General features: G+C 38.6%; 1 protein-coding gene across 3 annotated transcripts in view; it reads left to right on the top strand.

Annotated features, from left to right (window-relative positions):
• The window catches only part of vgll4b (vestigial-like family member 4b), a 105057-nt gene that overhangs the window by 83217 nt on the left and 8080 nt on the right, over positions 1-13760 (top strand). For all 3 annotated transcript variants that reach the window (XM_052017364.1, XM_052017365.1, XM_052017366.1), the window contains 2 exons: positions 8484-8700; positions 11899-12022. In XM_052017364.1, coding sequence (XP_051873324.1) covers positions 8484-8700; positions 11899-12022 — 341 coding nt within the window. The remainder of the gene's footprint in view (positions 1-8483; positions 8701-11898; positions 12023-13760) is intronic.

Raw genomic sequence — 13760 nt, 5'->3', positions numbered from 1 at the left:
TTTAGGATAAAGGAAAACGGAAACACCCTTGCAATTTAATGCCAGTAAAACGGATGGTATATAATTACTTCCAGAGTTCTTTCATTACTTGTAGCATGGTAAGCTCCTGCAGAATGCAGCTTTCAGTAAAGTTCTGGCTTTCATAACCCGTCTTGGCCCTTGCACTTGAAGTTAGTTTGTGTAAACTAAATGTAAATTTGTGGATGCTATCCAAAACCAGATAACCTGCAAAAAGTCCATATTGTAGGCTTGATTTAGATGAAGGAAAGAAAATCAAAACATAGCTTTCAAAACAAAACACTGCTTTTATGCAGTTAATTACTGGTAAGTGTTCTATTCTCATTTTGTTCTTTTTGAACTTGACCCATTTTAGTTTATTACATACATAACAAAGTTCAAGAAATCTTTGATTGAAGATGCTTCAGTTCATTTGATCTTCCCCTTCCTGAATACTATCTCCACCGTCTTCCTATGGCAGTAGCTACCTGCTTCGTGTTTTCAAATGGGATTCCAGGGAGGGAGCTGCACTGTTCCTTTTTTTTAGAGAGAGAAGTAATTGTAAATGTCCCAAGATGCTCTTAAATCCTGAATTCCTGCAGTCCCATTTTCTTTTAATCCACCTAGAATCGAGGTTATTTCTCTACATTTGCTTGTTGCTGCTATATAAATGTCTGTCTTAATAGTTTTCGGCATAATGTACCAAATGGCGGGGAATCCTCAGATGTTGCTCTTCAGTCATGAAAAGTTGACGTTTTCATTGGTCATCCCTCGTGTGTTTGACCCAGTTGTGTTTCTTTTGCTGCCTTTCGAGGCTAGATGGTTCCAACCCATCATGAGAATTGAATCTATGAACTATATTCTTCATGTCAGCTGATAAAAGCTATTTACAACTGCAGCAATGTTTTTTGTTGATTTGAACTCCTTTGTAATGGTTGTGATAAGTGAAGTATTAGCAAGATTTATAGGTCTAATTCACTTTTTACTCGATGAGTTGCATTCATTTCAGAATATGAAACCTGGTGCTTTGACGTGCAGTTTACAGTTACATATGGAGTATATACTGATCAACTCAGTTCTATTTGTAACTTAGTTCTTGGGTCCCTTCAGGCTTGACGATCGCTGTAAACTTGGCTACCTTGCTTTGTTGCTTTGAATTCAGGTCATTTGTTTAAAATGTTTACCTTCAGCTATTTTGCAACATGACAAGTTTATTTCAAAAATGCAGTAGAAAGAAAATCTGATTTACATTATCAGTTTTTGCCGGGGTGAATCTGGCATGATTTCAATTCTCTACAATTGGTGGTCTAAAGAAGAACATGTTGTACTCTACAAGTGAAAACTGTTACAGAAAAGGACATCTACATATGTGTTGATGCTAAGACTACTCAGCAAAATAGAGCAATTTTGTACAAATGAAACTCTAGCTCTTTGCTTATTGGCCTGTTCGCAAGGTTCTAATAACTACCATTCTAGAAGTGGCTGAGCTAAAAGTCTAACTTTCTAACCTGATCTTCCAGAATTGAGGGAGGAGGTGGGGGTGCAAGAAGACTCTTTCCCCCTCCCCTCAAATTTACTGCTCGTCCCTTCTCGTGTGTCTGTCTGAATTGTCAGTAATATCAGTTATGTGGGCACAGTATTTCACATGAACCCTGGCTGTGACAGGAAAGGCAAAGAAAGCAAACCTTATTGTTTCATCTGAAGATTCAGATGTTCTCATCTTGTGAGTACAGATCACACAAATGTAATCAGGACCACCAATCCTGTCTGATGGTCCCTTCCACAAGGCTGCTGCAATTGGCAAGTTGAAGCTGGGAATCTCTTTGGTATACTATCACATCATATGCTCCTGAGCCGTTGGGGAATTGAAGGGGAGGGAATTGAAGTCATTTTCAAATCATTAATCTAGTGGCCTTCTCTTGTCATCCTGTTTTTTTTTGGGTGGTCACTTAAATTGACAATGGACCTTTTTTTTAAATAAAAGTGATATCCAACACTCATTCAGACTGACCCCTCATAAATGAGTCAAGCATTGGAACTACTTGGACAGTTCTTCAGGCTCAAGGGATGAATTGCTTCCATTCCAGTTTTGTGATTTCGAGGTGGACACCTGCAAACCCTACTACCAGTGGGGCAGATGGGTGGGTTAGTTAAGAGATGGTGAATTCCTTGTACCATTTACACTATGGTTTTGTGTGCTTCTGAAGGAAATCAAGATCCTCCCCCTCCATTTTGAGTGGCTGTGGACCAGGGCTAAGGATTCCCATGAGTTGGCAAGGATTGTATGATTTTTTGAAAATGTCCTTGCATCATTTCCTCTGTCCACCTGGTAATTTTTTGCCATGATGTAGTGGCTATTTTGGGAATTGGAGTCAGGCATGCCAGTAACGTGGCCTGCCCACTGTAGTTGACCATGTGTAATTAGGGCTTAATGCCAGGAATGTTGACCTGGGAAGGGATGCTGACAGTTGTTTGCATACCCTGCCAGAGGATATGGAGGATTGTACAGAGATGACGCTGATGGTATCTCCAGTGCTTTGAAGTACCTGCTGTACGTGGTCTTTGTCTTAGAACAATCGAGGAAGGTAGGGATCACTTTTGCATGGTAGATAATGAGCTTTGTGCTGGGTTTGAAGTCATGATCTTCAAACACTCTTCCTCAAATGACCAAATGGTGTGCTGGTCGGTGATGAATTTCGTGATTGATGTCTGCCTTCATTGAGAGGTGGCTCTTGAGATGTGGGAAGCTGTCCAGGGTCTTGCCATTCAACCTTTGCCGCCGCTGCCACCACCACTCTGGAACCAAGGTCACTCCAGTTTGTCATCAAACTGTATTATGTAGATGCATATGTGCATTTTTGGAGGCCACAGTCCAAGTCATGATCAGCTTCTTTACTGAAGCATAGGAGAGAAGGGACTTGTGCTTCACATCTGCAAAACAAAGGTATTTTACCATCCTGTCTCCACTATACAACAATGCCCCTGAAAATCAGAACTACCTTGGCACAAGGAGAATGGTATGAATGGAGGCAAGTTCAATCCAGTTGTTACTCTCCAGCATAATACCTATTTGGGGCTGGAACAATCATTCCTATCGCAAGCACAAATGGGATTGACCCCAGTATACTTTTTAATTTCCTTTAAATGTTTGGAGCCATATTTAAATGAAAAAAATTGTAAGCCAATTTTTTAACTTTAATTCGCAGCATGCATGAAAGATTCCATGTGTCACAACTGGGTAACATGAGAATTTGACTCTTCTCTTTCTGGCAGGTCTTTACTCAAGGCAGTTTCCCTCTTCCTCCTCGTCATGCCCACCCCCAACAGATTCTGAGAATCTTGTGTTATAAGCAGAACCCTCTGCTTTCAATCACATTTTCCAGATCTCTTGACAAAAAAAAAGCTTTGGTGAACGGGGATATATCTAGTACATGAATTGTACTTTTAAAAACATTAGCAAGGTGCTTAAGATGACCCATGCAGTGTGGATTTCTTATTTGTCGGCTGGGGCCATTTTCTCATTTTCACAGTTCAGCTGAAAACAAAGGCGCCCTTATCCTTTCACTGAGCTGTGTTCACAAGCGCTGACATCAGCCTTCCCCAGCAGGCAAATATTCTGCATTAAAAGTCTACAGGGGAGTTGGCAAACTTGACAGAATTCTTTTTCTAATGAGATTTTATTGATCAATTGCTTCATATTCGTGTATTAATAAAATGCCAGGAGCAATAATTGTTGACGATGTTGAAATTTATTGGCATACATCTAACCCCTAAAAAGTCTTGGTTTTCCTTTGTCAAATTCTTTTTCTCTAACGTAGACATTTCTGACTAAATATCACAATATTGTGTTGTGAGCAACTTTATTTGCATTTAGTACAGTTCAGAGGAAATTGGGAAAATGTGTAGTGCATAGATTCCCTGCAATTGCAAGGGACTTTTATGTTGAAATGGCTTTAGCCTACTCAGCTTTTCATAAGAGAGCCTGCCAAGATTCAGGGGCCCAGGACTTTCTTGTGGGAGGACGTTGGCTGCCTTCATGGTTTTTGACAATGATTAAAGTGAGGTTAGTACCAAAACCTTCCATTCTATTTTTTAAAAAAACAGATGGTAGTTCCATGTTCAGCTGCAATTAATTTTGAAGTTTGAGTCAGTGTGTTCTGTAGAAGTAAAATTATTTGTTCAGCTGTGAACACCAATCTCCCTGCCGTACCATTAGATCACAAGCACTAGTGATTGGTGAAGATACTGTTCTTGCTTCAGATCCTAAGACACCAAGTTTGACTGACTGGAAGTTGCATTTCACCTGGAACCACAATTAACTTTTGTAGAAAGATACCCGTTGGTAACCTTCAAAGCAAAGTTTCTGTATGTTAGGATCTTGCACCTAATTTATGAACACACTATATGCACACATGCAAATAATGATGATGTATTTATTTTGTGCTATATTTTCATTAAAGAAGAAAGCAATCTGATGTGTAACCATCTACTTAACATTATTAGTTTTAAGCAATTAGAAAAATATACATGTTAGTTCTGATAGTTTAATTAGAACTTGACAAATTAACACTTTAAGGTCCTAGTACAGAAATTGTTGATGAAGCTTTTTCCTTTGTATGCATACTCTATGTAATGGTGCAGAATGTGAACCCTGACTGGGCCCCCTTTAGAGTCTGGCGGATTTATAGGTCTGGTGTGTGAGAGAGAATACTGTACAAAACAAAACTAGCAGATGCAGCACTATTTATATTTATCATCTTTTCAAAACAAGTCACAATTTAATAACACAGTTTCACGATTACAATTTTAACAATGTTTGTTCTTGCAAGTAGGTGTATTTTGTTTAAAGAGAATAATTAATTTTCTGTATTGTGATAATAGTGATTACGTAGTGCAACTTTGGGCACATAATCATGTGATGTGCATCTTAACTAGTGTAAAAATAATGGGGTGGGTTAAAAATTAAATTGTTTGTGTACATATTCCATACTGAAAGATAATTTAATTTATTTTGTCAGTTTATGATTTGGTGTAGAGGCAACAGATTTTTGTTTCCAGAGGCTGCTCCTCTTCTCCCTACTTTGAGATGAAAGGCATTAAAATGTTGCATTGATGCATGTTTCCAGTCAGATTGAGTGTGACATAAGTAATCGTGGAGTTTTAAGATGGACCGGTATTTTTTTCCACAACTATTCTGATAAATTTCTAACTGGTATTTGTATAGCTGAAGGCTTTCCCCATACGGCATTGAAGGAGGCCATTTGGCCCCTCAAGTATATGCTGGCTCTCAGAGCAACCCAACAATCAATCCCATTCCTCCACTTATTTCACTGTAACCTATTCTCTCTCTCTCATGCTTGTTAACAATTCCCTAATTCTCTCCCCACCCAGCTACTCTGGCGGTAATTTACTGTTGCCAGTTAACCCAACAACCAGCACATCATTGGGCTGCGGGAGGAAACCAAAGCACCCAGAGGAAACCTACGTGGTCACAGAGAAAGTGCCTACTCTGCATAGACAGCACCAGAAGTTGGGAATTGGACCTAGGTTGCTGGAGCTGTGAGACAGCTGCACTACCTGCAGTGCCACTGTGGATCAAAGTGTTTTGGTTCCTTTATTTTTGGAGTTATACAGCTTGGTAGTATTCCCATAATTTCTGTGACATTCTTTGTATGGTCAGGGAGGTGCTGTAAGCTTAAATTAGGAGGTAGAAAATGCTGGAGGAACTCAGCGGGTCAGGCAGCATCTGTGGAGGGAAACAGACATCGACATTCTGGGTCGAGACCATCTGGACTGAAAGAGTAAGGGGGAGATAGCTAGTATAAAGAGGTGAGGGGAAGTAATGATATTTGGGAGCTTGTTTTAAGTTTGTAATAGTCAACTACTTTGAAGTTGAAAGTACTGATGCTGTTTTCCCAGTGCTTGAGAGTTATTGCATGATTTGATAATATAATATAGTATTGAATATCCCAGGTTTACTCCACGATTCATATTGATAAGGGTGCTGGTTGCTCAAGAACCTTGTCCAAGGTCATTGTATTGCATTTTTGTCTTTGTAAATTGCTCACATTTTTGAAGAGCAGTGTGATTATCACGGACTGGAAGAAATGTGATTGTTAAAGTAGTCACGAGGGTACTGGACCACTCTGTAAATAGATGACTCCCATTCTGCCAAACCACCCATAAATCTGTGAGATGGGATGCCGCTCATGTTCATCTATCTCCTTGCTGAACATGCATTTTGATTTTCCACAGGCAGAGTGAGGGAAAGAAAATGACATGGGGTGAGAGTTGATGGTAATGAAAAACTTCTGGTCTGGAATACCAAGAAGTCAGGGAGGGGCATCCTGTAGGAAGGGAACAAAATTGGTGGGTGTAATTTTCAGGAAATGCATATTAACAATATATTAATCTATATTTTACATGCAAAATAAATCACAACCACTGCAGTATTAATACTTGGAAGTGGAGGCAGTGTTATATCATCAATTGCAAACGGAAAGCTTGAACATTCCAGTCTTAGTCTTATTACTGCTTTGAAAAGATTCTCAAGCACCTGGTTTCTTTAATAATGCTACCCTTTTACTACTTTTGTTTTTTTTCTGGTTCAGTGCTAGAGATTGCGTTTGCCACCATTGCTGGACTCGTGGCTTAAACATTTCTCTCTGGCTTTTTAAACACATGACGGAAGGAGGAATCATTTGAATGCATGTAATTTTTACACTAGGGAAAATTTGAGGTTAACTGAAAGGAAGGAAGGGAGGATTTTACTGAGAAAGAATACCATGTTCAATACTTATTGCCCTTCAGCAGTAAAATAAGCCATTTTAATGCCTACGTCCTTTCCCTGAGTTTCCTAAATTCTATGCTAGTTGGTAGAATTCCATTTTCTTGAGGAAAGGAAATTTTAAGACAGTTCTCGCACATAACTGCATGTTGTTAAGTAGAAAGAAATATGGGTTTGATTTGTACTGCTAGTTTAAATGCAACTCATAATTCAACAGAGCAGATATTGTTCCGGTAAGTTAGGTGGTTTTATGCAGTGCTTGAGTTGAACTTTCTCTGCATGTATATTTGCCTAAGTATTTGACTGCAAACCACACATCCTGTGTCCCTGTATGATACTTGTATTGATTGCTTATAACAAAAATGGTCAAAAAAATTAGCCACCAGAAAATGAAGAGACTGATTTGTTTCCTTTTAAGTAAAAGTGTATGGCTATTGAAAGGGCACTTTTCAATTTAATAAGCAATGCTGGTGTTCCAACAACTAAAGACTGGCATTGTTTGTCATTGCCAACAGCTCTTCCAGTTTAACACTATGGATGCATGGTTTATTTAGCAAAAGCCCCTTTATTAAGAGAGATTACAATCTCGAATGGTTTCACTACATGATTTTTAATTTATAGCTAGAATGCATGCAGTAATCAATAAATTGTATTGTTTCTTCCTTTACTAAACTTGCAGTGCAACTGACTAATGACATTTGAGAAGTAAGATGTATGTGATCTCAAATCTGTGGTTCTGCTTTTTGTCTCCCACCTTCCTCCTCCCCTGCATGGCTTTGGGAAAGCTATAACATAGGATTCAGATTTTAGTACTAACCAGTTCAGTTGATCTCTTCAGGTGTTGCAAGTGGTGTTGTAAAGCCTGGGAACATTGCGGCTGGAGCCCAATTGAGAGCAATATCAAGGCATAATAAATGCAGGGGAATGATTGGGGAATATGTTTGTTGCTGATAAAAGTACACCCCAGCAGATGATAAGTGGGGAATCGTATTTAATTGTGCACCCTTTATGTTCATGTTGCTAAAACTGCTTGTAGGCCAACTGGCGTTTTTTAAATAGGTGCCAGTGATCCATGGATTGTAGTTGTTGTAATCAACGTTATTATGCAAGATAGGATCAAGTGCTTAGCAGTAGTTTGGAAAATGATTGCTGGCATGCAGTACTGTGACATTCAGAGATTATAATTAGAATCCAGAAGGTATTTATAAGAACTTCCTTTTTAACAATGTATATTGAAAATCTGAATGAGCAAATTGAAATGTGATTTTAAATTTTACAAGCCATTAAATGACTTGGTGTAATCCTGATGAATGGCTCTTTTGAATTCTGCATTTACAGAATTAGATTGAGTAACATTTTGGGACTTGGGCTGCTAAGTTATTTGCATGTGATCTACTGATATGTTTCCATTATTATTAGTTAATTGACCAACATTTTCCTGCTGTTGATTTTTAGTAATTTTATAGTGAATTAGTTTTTCTGTTTCTTCTAGTCAGCTCTCCCCTGCTTTCTCCCCCTTGCCCATGTCATTTGATTCTTCTTCAAACACATTGATCCAGGTTGTTAACAATACAAAAATCTGATGTGGTTCTATTTCAGATGAGCATTGCCAGTTTACTGAAAGTAAACAAAATAGTTATAGCTTGTTTTCTAGTAGTGTTATGCATATAGCAAATACTAACAGAATCCATTTATGCAGGGCCAAACCTGTTAATGGGGATTTTCGTAAAGATCAACACAGAGATCGAAGCCGGAGCCCAATAGAACGCGCTGCAATGTCAACCATGAGCCATCTCAGCAATCATGCCTATGCTGGCATAGGACTACCAAGTATGTCAATGGAACAGCCTCTAGCACTGACCAAAAATAGTATGGATACAACTAGGACAGTCAGCATTGGTGTGGAACGACAGCAGGTATAAACACTGACCTTTTTGTTTGGTTTTGCATTTAGCAAAATCTTCTTTTTCTACTGTTTTGAAACTTGTGCATTAGAATTTGGTTTTGGTCCTGTGGTGACAATTGGCATATCTCCACCACGGGTAATGAAGGCCTCATCTTTTGTGGGAGAAGTAGAAAGCTGAACTGGTACTTTGCTATTCACTGATCTCTCCATTGTATTTGCATGGTTATTAATGAATTTTATCATATCTAGTATTAATAATAAATTCATCTCCTCATCCTTAACTGTATTTGTGCCCATCTACATTTTTCAACAACAATGTATACATTGTCATTTTGCCCTTGTGTTACAGCACTGCCATGAAAGTAGAACTGCAGAAACCCATTGCCAGGCAACTGTATTGTATTTTTGTTCTGTAGACCATAGCAATGCCTCAGTGTTGATTTGATTTGGTTGGCAGCAGTCTCATCTCCTTGTTGGGTGGACTGTGTGTGCAAGTCCCATTGCCAGGGCATAAGCTGGGCTGATGCTTCAGAGCCATTACAGGCAGAGGTGCCTTTGGTTGAATGAGATTTTAAACTGAGGCATACTGCCAGTCCATTTATATGAATTTTAAAAACCTGATGACACCACTCCTTTGGATGAAGATTATTGCCTCTGTTCTAGCCATTGTTCATTGTGAATTGTTAGCAAACACTGTTTAACTAGTTCTCGATCCCATGACTAAAGAATTAAGTGAATGTTAGCTGCTAAAATTCCCTCTAAAATTACCCATGACTGTACTTAAAGCTACTCTTAATTATCGCACATTCTGCGAAAGGTACATAAATTCAGGTTCATTCTTTGTTTCTGGCAATCTATGCATATACTTTTGTTTTTAACTACAGGGAAAATGGCACCAAAGAATAAAAATGGGAATAAGGAAGTTTGGGGCACTCGAGTTTGTTGCTGCAGGCATTGCATTTGTCCTGCTGTAGGACAGATTCCACTGCATCATCATCTGCAGAATGTTACATATTGGTGTTTGGCTTGATACATGATAATGGAGAGAGTTGGGGCAGGGGGAAGGAATTAAATTCATTTTGTTTGAAATGTCAATGTTTACCTGTTTATAAAGCAAAGACCCTCACTATTTTTGAGACCGTTGCAGTTTTAATAGAAACACTGCTACCTTGGTGCACTATACACCATCATAGTCAATTCCGTAAAAGCATATGACAAATTGTATTTAAATTGGATACTAATGCAATTCCTCCCCTAAGCAAAATAATTTTCTGAGCACTGCTGAACTAGGGCACGCTGAGTGATTATTTTCCAAAACACATTCAATATTGAGGGAATGCTGCGACATTAGTGATGCTATTAAACCAGGTCTTGTGGTCTCCAGAGGACCTAAGTGATTCAATAGCAGCCTTTAGAAAGGAACAGGAGAATTCTCTGCTTAACATTTATCTTCATCCACTGTCACTCATCCCACTGGATGCCAATGAAACATTGTTCCAAACAAAAATCTGCCCCACTTTTGTGCCTAAATTTGGTGTTGCACAAATGGCAGGGTGCTTGGAACAAGAGCATCAATTGAAAATTGATTCTTAGCTAGAATTTGATTGCATAATTAATGGCAGGAGCAAGAAAGTAAAGCTAAGTAGTGACTTTAATTTAAGGGGAAAGGGTTGATCATAAATCCTGCAGTGGAAGAGTACCCCTGCTCCTCTTCCTCCACAGAACAGTTCGTTCAGGAATGCAATGTACAGTGTCACCACCTTCCTTTGTTATGTTAGTGAATTATTGGAGCTGCTGATGAATCCCAAGTGAGGTAGGCTCATTGCTGACTAATTCCTGGCTGGGATCCTTCAAGCATTAGGGGCTCATTGCTTGTTTCATCTGCCCAAACCCCATGGATCACTGCAGTGGGATCAGTGTCTGGATAAACTGGATGCACCATTGCTAAGTTGGTATGCTTTGCACTCAAAAAAAAATGTAAGGTGCATACCATATTTCACCCATCTATGTGCATATCTTATAAAACTTCCCTATATTGCAGCATTGGCAATACTTTGTTTCTGAAGTGCTTAGAATCATTTCTGAAGTCGTGAAAGGTGCTAGTTAAATGCAAGTTTGGTCTTTTAGCAGTCTGGCTTTCTAAATTAACTGTTTTCCAAGGCTTTAAGACAAAGTGCATAAACTATGGAGGGATAGGGCAAGTACCTTCAATGTTCCAGCTGGAAATTTGGGGAATTTAAAACATCTTATGAAGCTGGTTAGATTCCTTGCTGTGGTCTGAAATTCCATTTTCTTAATTTCTTGTGAAAAAGAGAAGCTACACGTGTCCAGTTCAGACTGATAAATGCTGCTGACATTAAAGGTGCTCAGTTGTTTTTGAGATGTTCTGACTTTCTTCCTTCTGAGCTTCCAAAGTGATCTGTTATCAAAAATGGAAAAAAAGTATAACTGGACTTGATATGATGTAACTAGTTTCCTGAGAAAAGGAATCTTGCATTCATATAGCACTATTTGCATTCTCAGTACATCCAAAAGCACTTTACAGTTATTGATTACTTTGAGTGCACCCATTGGCTGGTTGGTCTGTGCTACAGATAGTTTGCATGTGCAATTAGTAATATCTGTACTGTTGAATAAGAGAAAGTTATCCAGGAGACTGGCATAATCTTTTGGATTGTGTTGTGATGTCTTTTACATCCTCCATACTCTTATAGGAAGACTGCTGTTTCATCTGAAAAATGGCACCTCCAACAGAGCAGCATAACTTCTAAGCCTAGTTCATGCATTAAATTCAGAGAGTCAGAATTGTGTGACTCAATTAAGAGCCAAGCTGGCACATTAAAATATGTAACAAGAATATAGCATTCCAGTTCTTGAGAGTGCACAGTGCAGGCAAAAATAAACCTGACCTTGACAACTCTTTGGTCTTGTTTGGAGCTGCTTGTGAATCCTCTTGATCCTGCATCACTCCTGTGTTTTACCAAAATGGAATGGATGAATGTTAGATTGTATAAAGTAGCTCTGCTAATGATTGTCGCTAAATAGCAAATGGATTTTTGTTAAAATAATTGACCCTGCATTAGTTGTATTTTTTTTAAATGATAAAACTTGGGCTCCAGTGCCATGCATTCAGGGCTTCGTGTAAGCTATTATTAAGCATTTGATTGTTGATTGGAACTGTACTAATGCACTGTTTTTGTCCATTCAGAATCGCCCGTCTGTAATTACATGCGCATCTGGTAACAATCGTAACTGCAACCTTTCCCATTGCCCTGTTGCTCACAGTGGTTGTGTTCCAGCAATGCCCCAAAGCTACAGGAGACCCTCAAATCGTAAGTTGCATTTTCACTGATGTTTATGCAAGCAATCTAACTCGATCCAGTCATGCCCTTGGGCCCTGTGTTTTATTTTTTAACAAAATACAGTACTTGCCATCTGTGCAGCTTTCTCTTGATCATTTCAACACTCTTCAAGTAAAGGCCAAGTTTTTGTATTGGGCTAAAATTACTAAGTGTGCATTATTTAGTACAGACTTCTTATCAAATACTTAAATAGGGTTGACAAAGCATTTCTGTCTCTACTAAAATATAGTGGTGACTGTATGCAGAGAAAGTAGCTTTTACATGGGCAACCTTTGGTTTTGGATAGTCCCAACAACTGGCAACAATATGGTACTGTAATGCCAAGTGAATGTGAATTAACAAAGCAGACCCATTGCATCTGGGCTTCAGCTGCAGCCAATATAGGTCATGAGAAAAGATCTTTCACATTTCTCCTGTGGCTTTCAGTTTGCACTGTTGTTTCAACACACCCACTGAAGAAATAAAATGGTGTTCTCATCAAAATTGATGTAGAATTTAAAATATTGTCAGGAAATCCATTTTTCTTTTAAGTGCTTTCACCCTTGCATCGAAAAAAGTTAACTATTTCAGGTTTATATAGTATTTCAAATCAGCAAGTTGCCTGGAGAATAGCTTCAATTTGTGTACACCTATTAATTACAGAAACTAAACTGATGTCATCTTATCACACTTGTATACTGATACCTGGAACAATATCTTATTGCACAACGATTAAATGGATCATAATGCCATCAGTGTAATAAGCACCTGGTTACCCTCACCCCTTCCACCCCCATTTCACCATCCTTTCTATGAATATTGGTGGGAGTCTTCATTTCTCATTTGGAATTGCATACTGTTGGGAGCCTACTACAAAAGTTCTCTCATTTTTATCCTTGTCTGTAAGGACTGCTATCTATTGCCTCCTGTCACATGTCCTTCTCCCATTTCACTTTTACATATCATTGTAACATATCCTTAGTCTTAATTGCAGATGTGTGGGTGGGAAAATCAACTTTGTCTTTTTGCCATGAGCTCCTCTTAGCTTGCTATTATTTTCTCACTCCTTTTACATTAAAGGAAAAAGAACCTGTCAGGTTGCATTGGGTGATTCAGATTACATTGGCCTGAGCATAAAATGCAGAGTGCTTTGTTAGAATAACAACTGTGTAAGATTTGATTAAAATAACCACTGATTATTTATTCAAAGAACATTAAACTACTAACATGAATTAATAATAGAAAAAGAATACAGTTACAGGCGACCCCTTGTGTTACAGCCATTTGGGTAACAGAAATTTGCCCTAACAGAATTCACAAATCCCTTCCCAAAAATTTGAGATGCTGAATAAAATTCGCTCGTGGGAAAAGTAAACTTCATTTTCAACTCATTTCTGGGTGCATGTGCAGATGATGTGGCTTGGTGTTACAAAAATAAAATCACTATATAGACAATTTTCTAGGAACTCAAGACACCCCCCCCCCCCCCACCATAACATGGGGGTTACCTGTAATACGAAGAACAAGTGCAGCATTATGAGACAGCTAGCCATTAATTGAAAACAAAAAAAATTGAGTAATTCCAACTATAGTCTGCTTTAAATCACTTTAAAAGGCAGCTTCTAATGGAGTTGTAGATCAGAATGTCATTGAGGATGCCTTGCATCCAATACTAGATGAACAACATTTCCCTCTTTTGTAGAATTGGGATGATCAAACTAATGCCTGA

The sequence above is a fragment of the Pristis pectinata genome, chromosome 6, assembly GCF_009764475.1.
Source record: "Pristis pectinata isolate sPriPec2 chromosome 6, sPriPec2.1.pri, whole genome shotgun sequence".
Taxonomy (NCBI): Eukaryota; Metazoa; Chordata; class Chondrichthyes; order Rhinopristiformes; family Pristidae; genus Pristis; species Pristis pectinata.
This window is presented reverse-complemented; position numbering and strand designations above follow the sequence as displayed.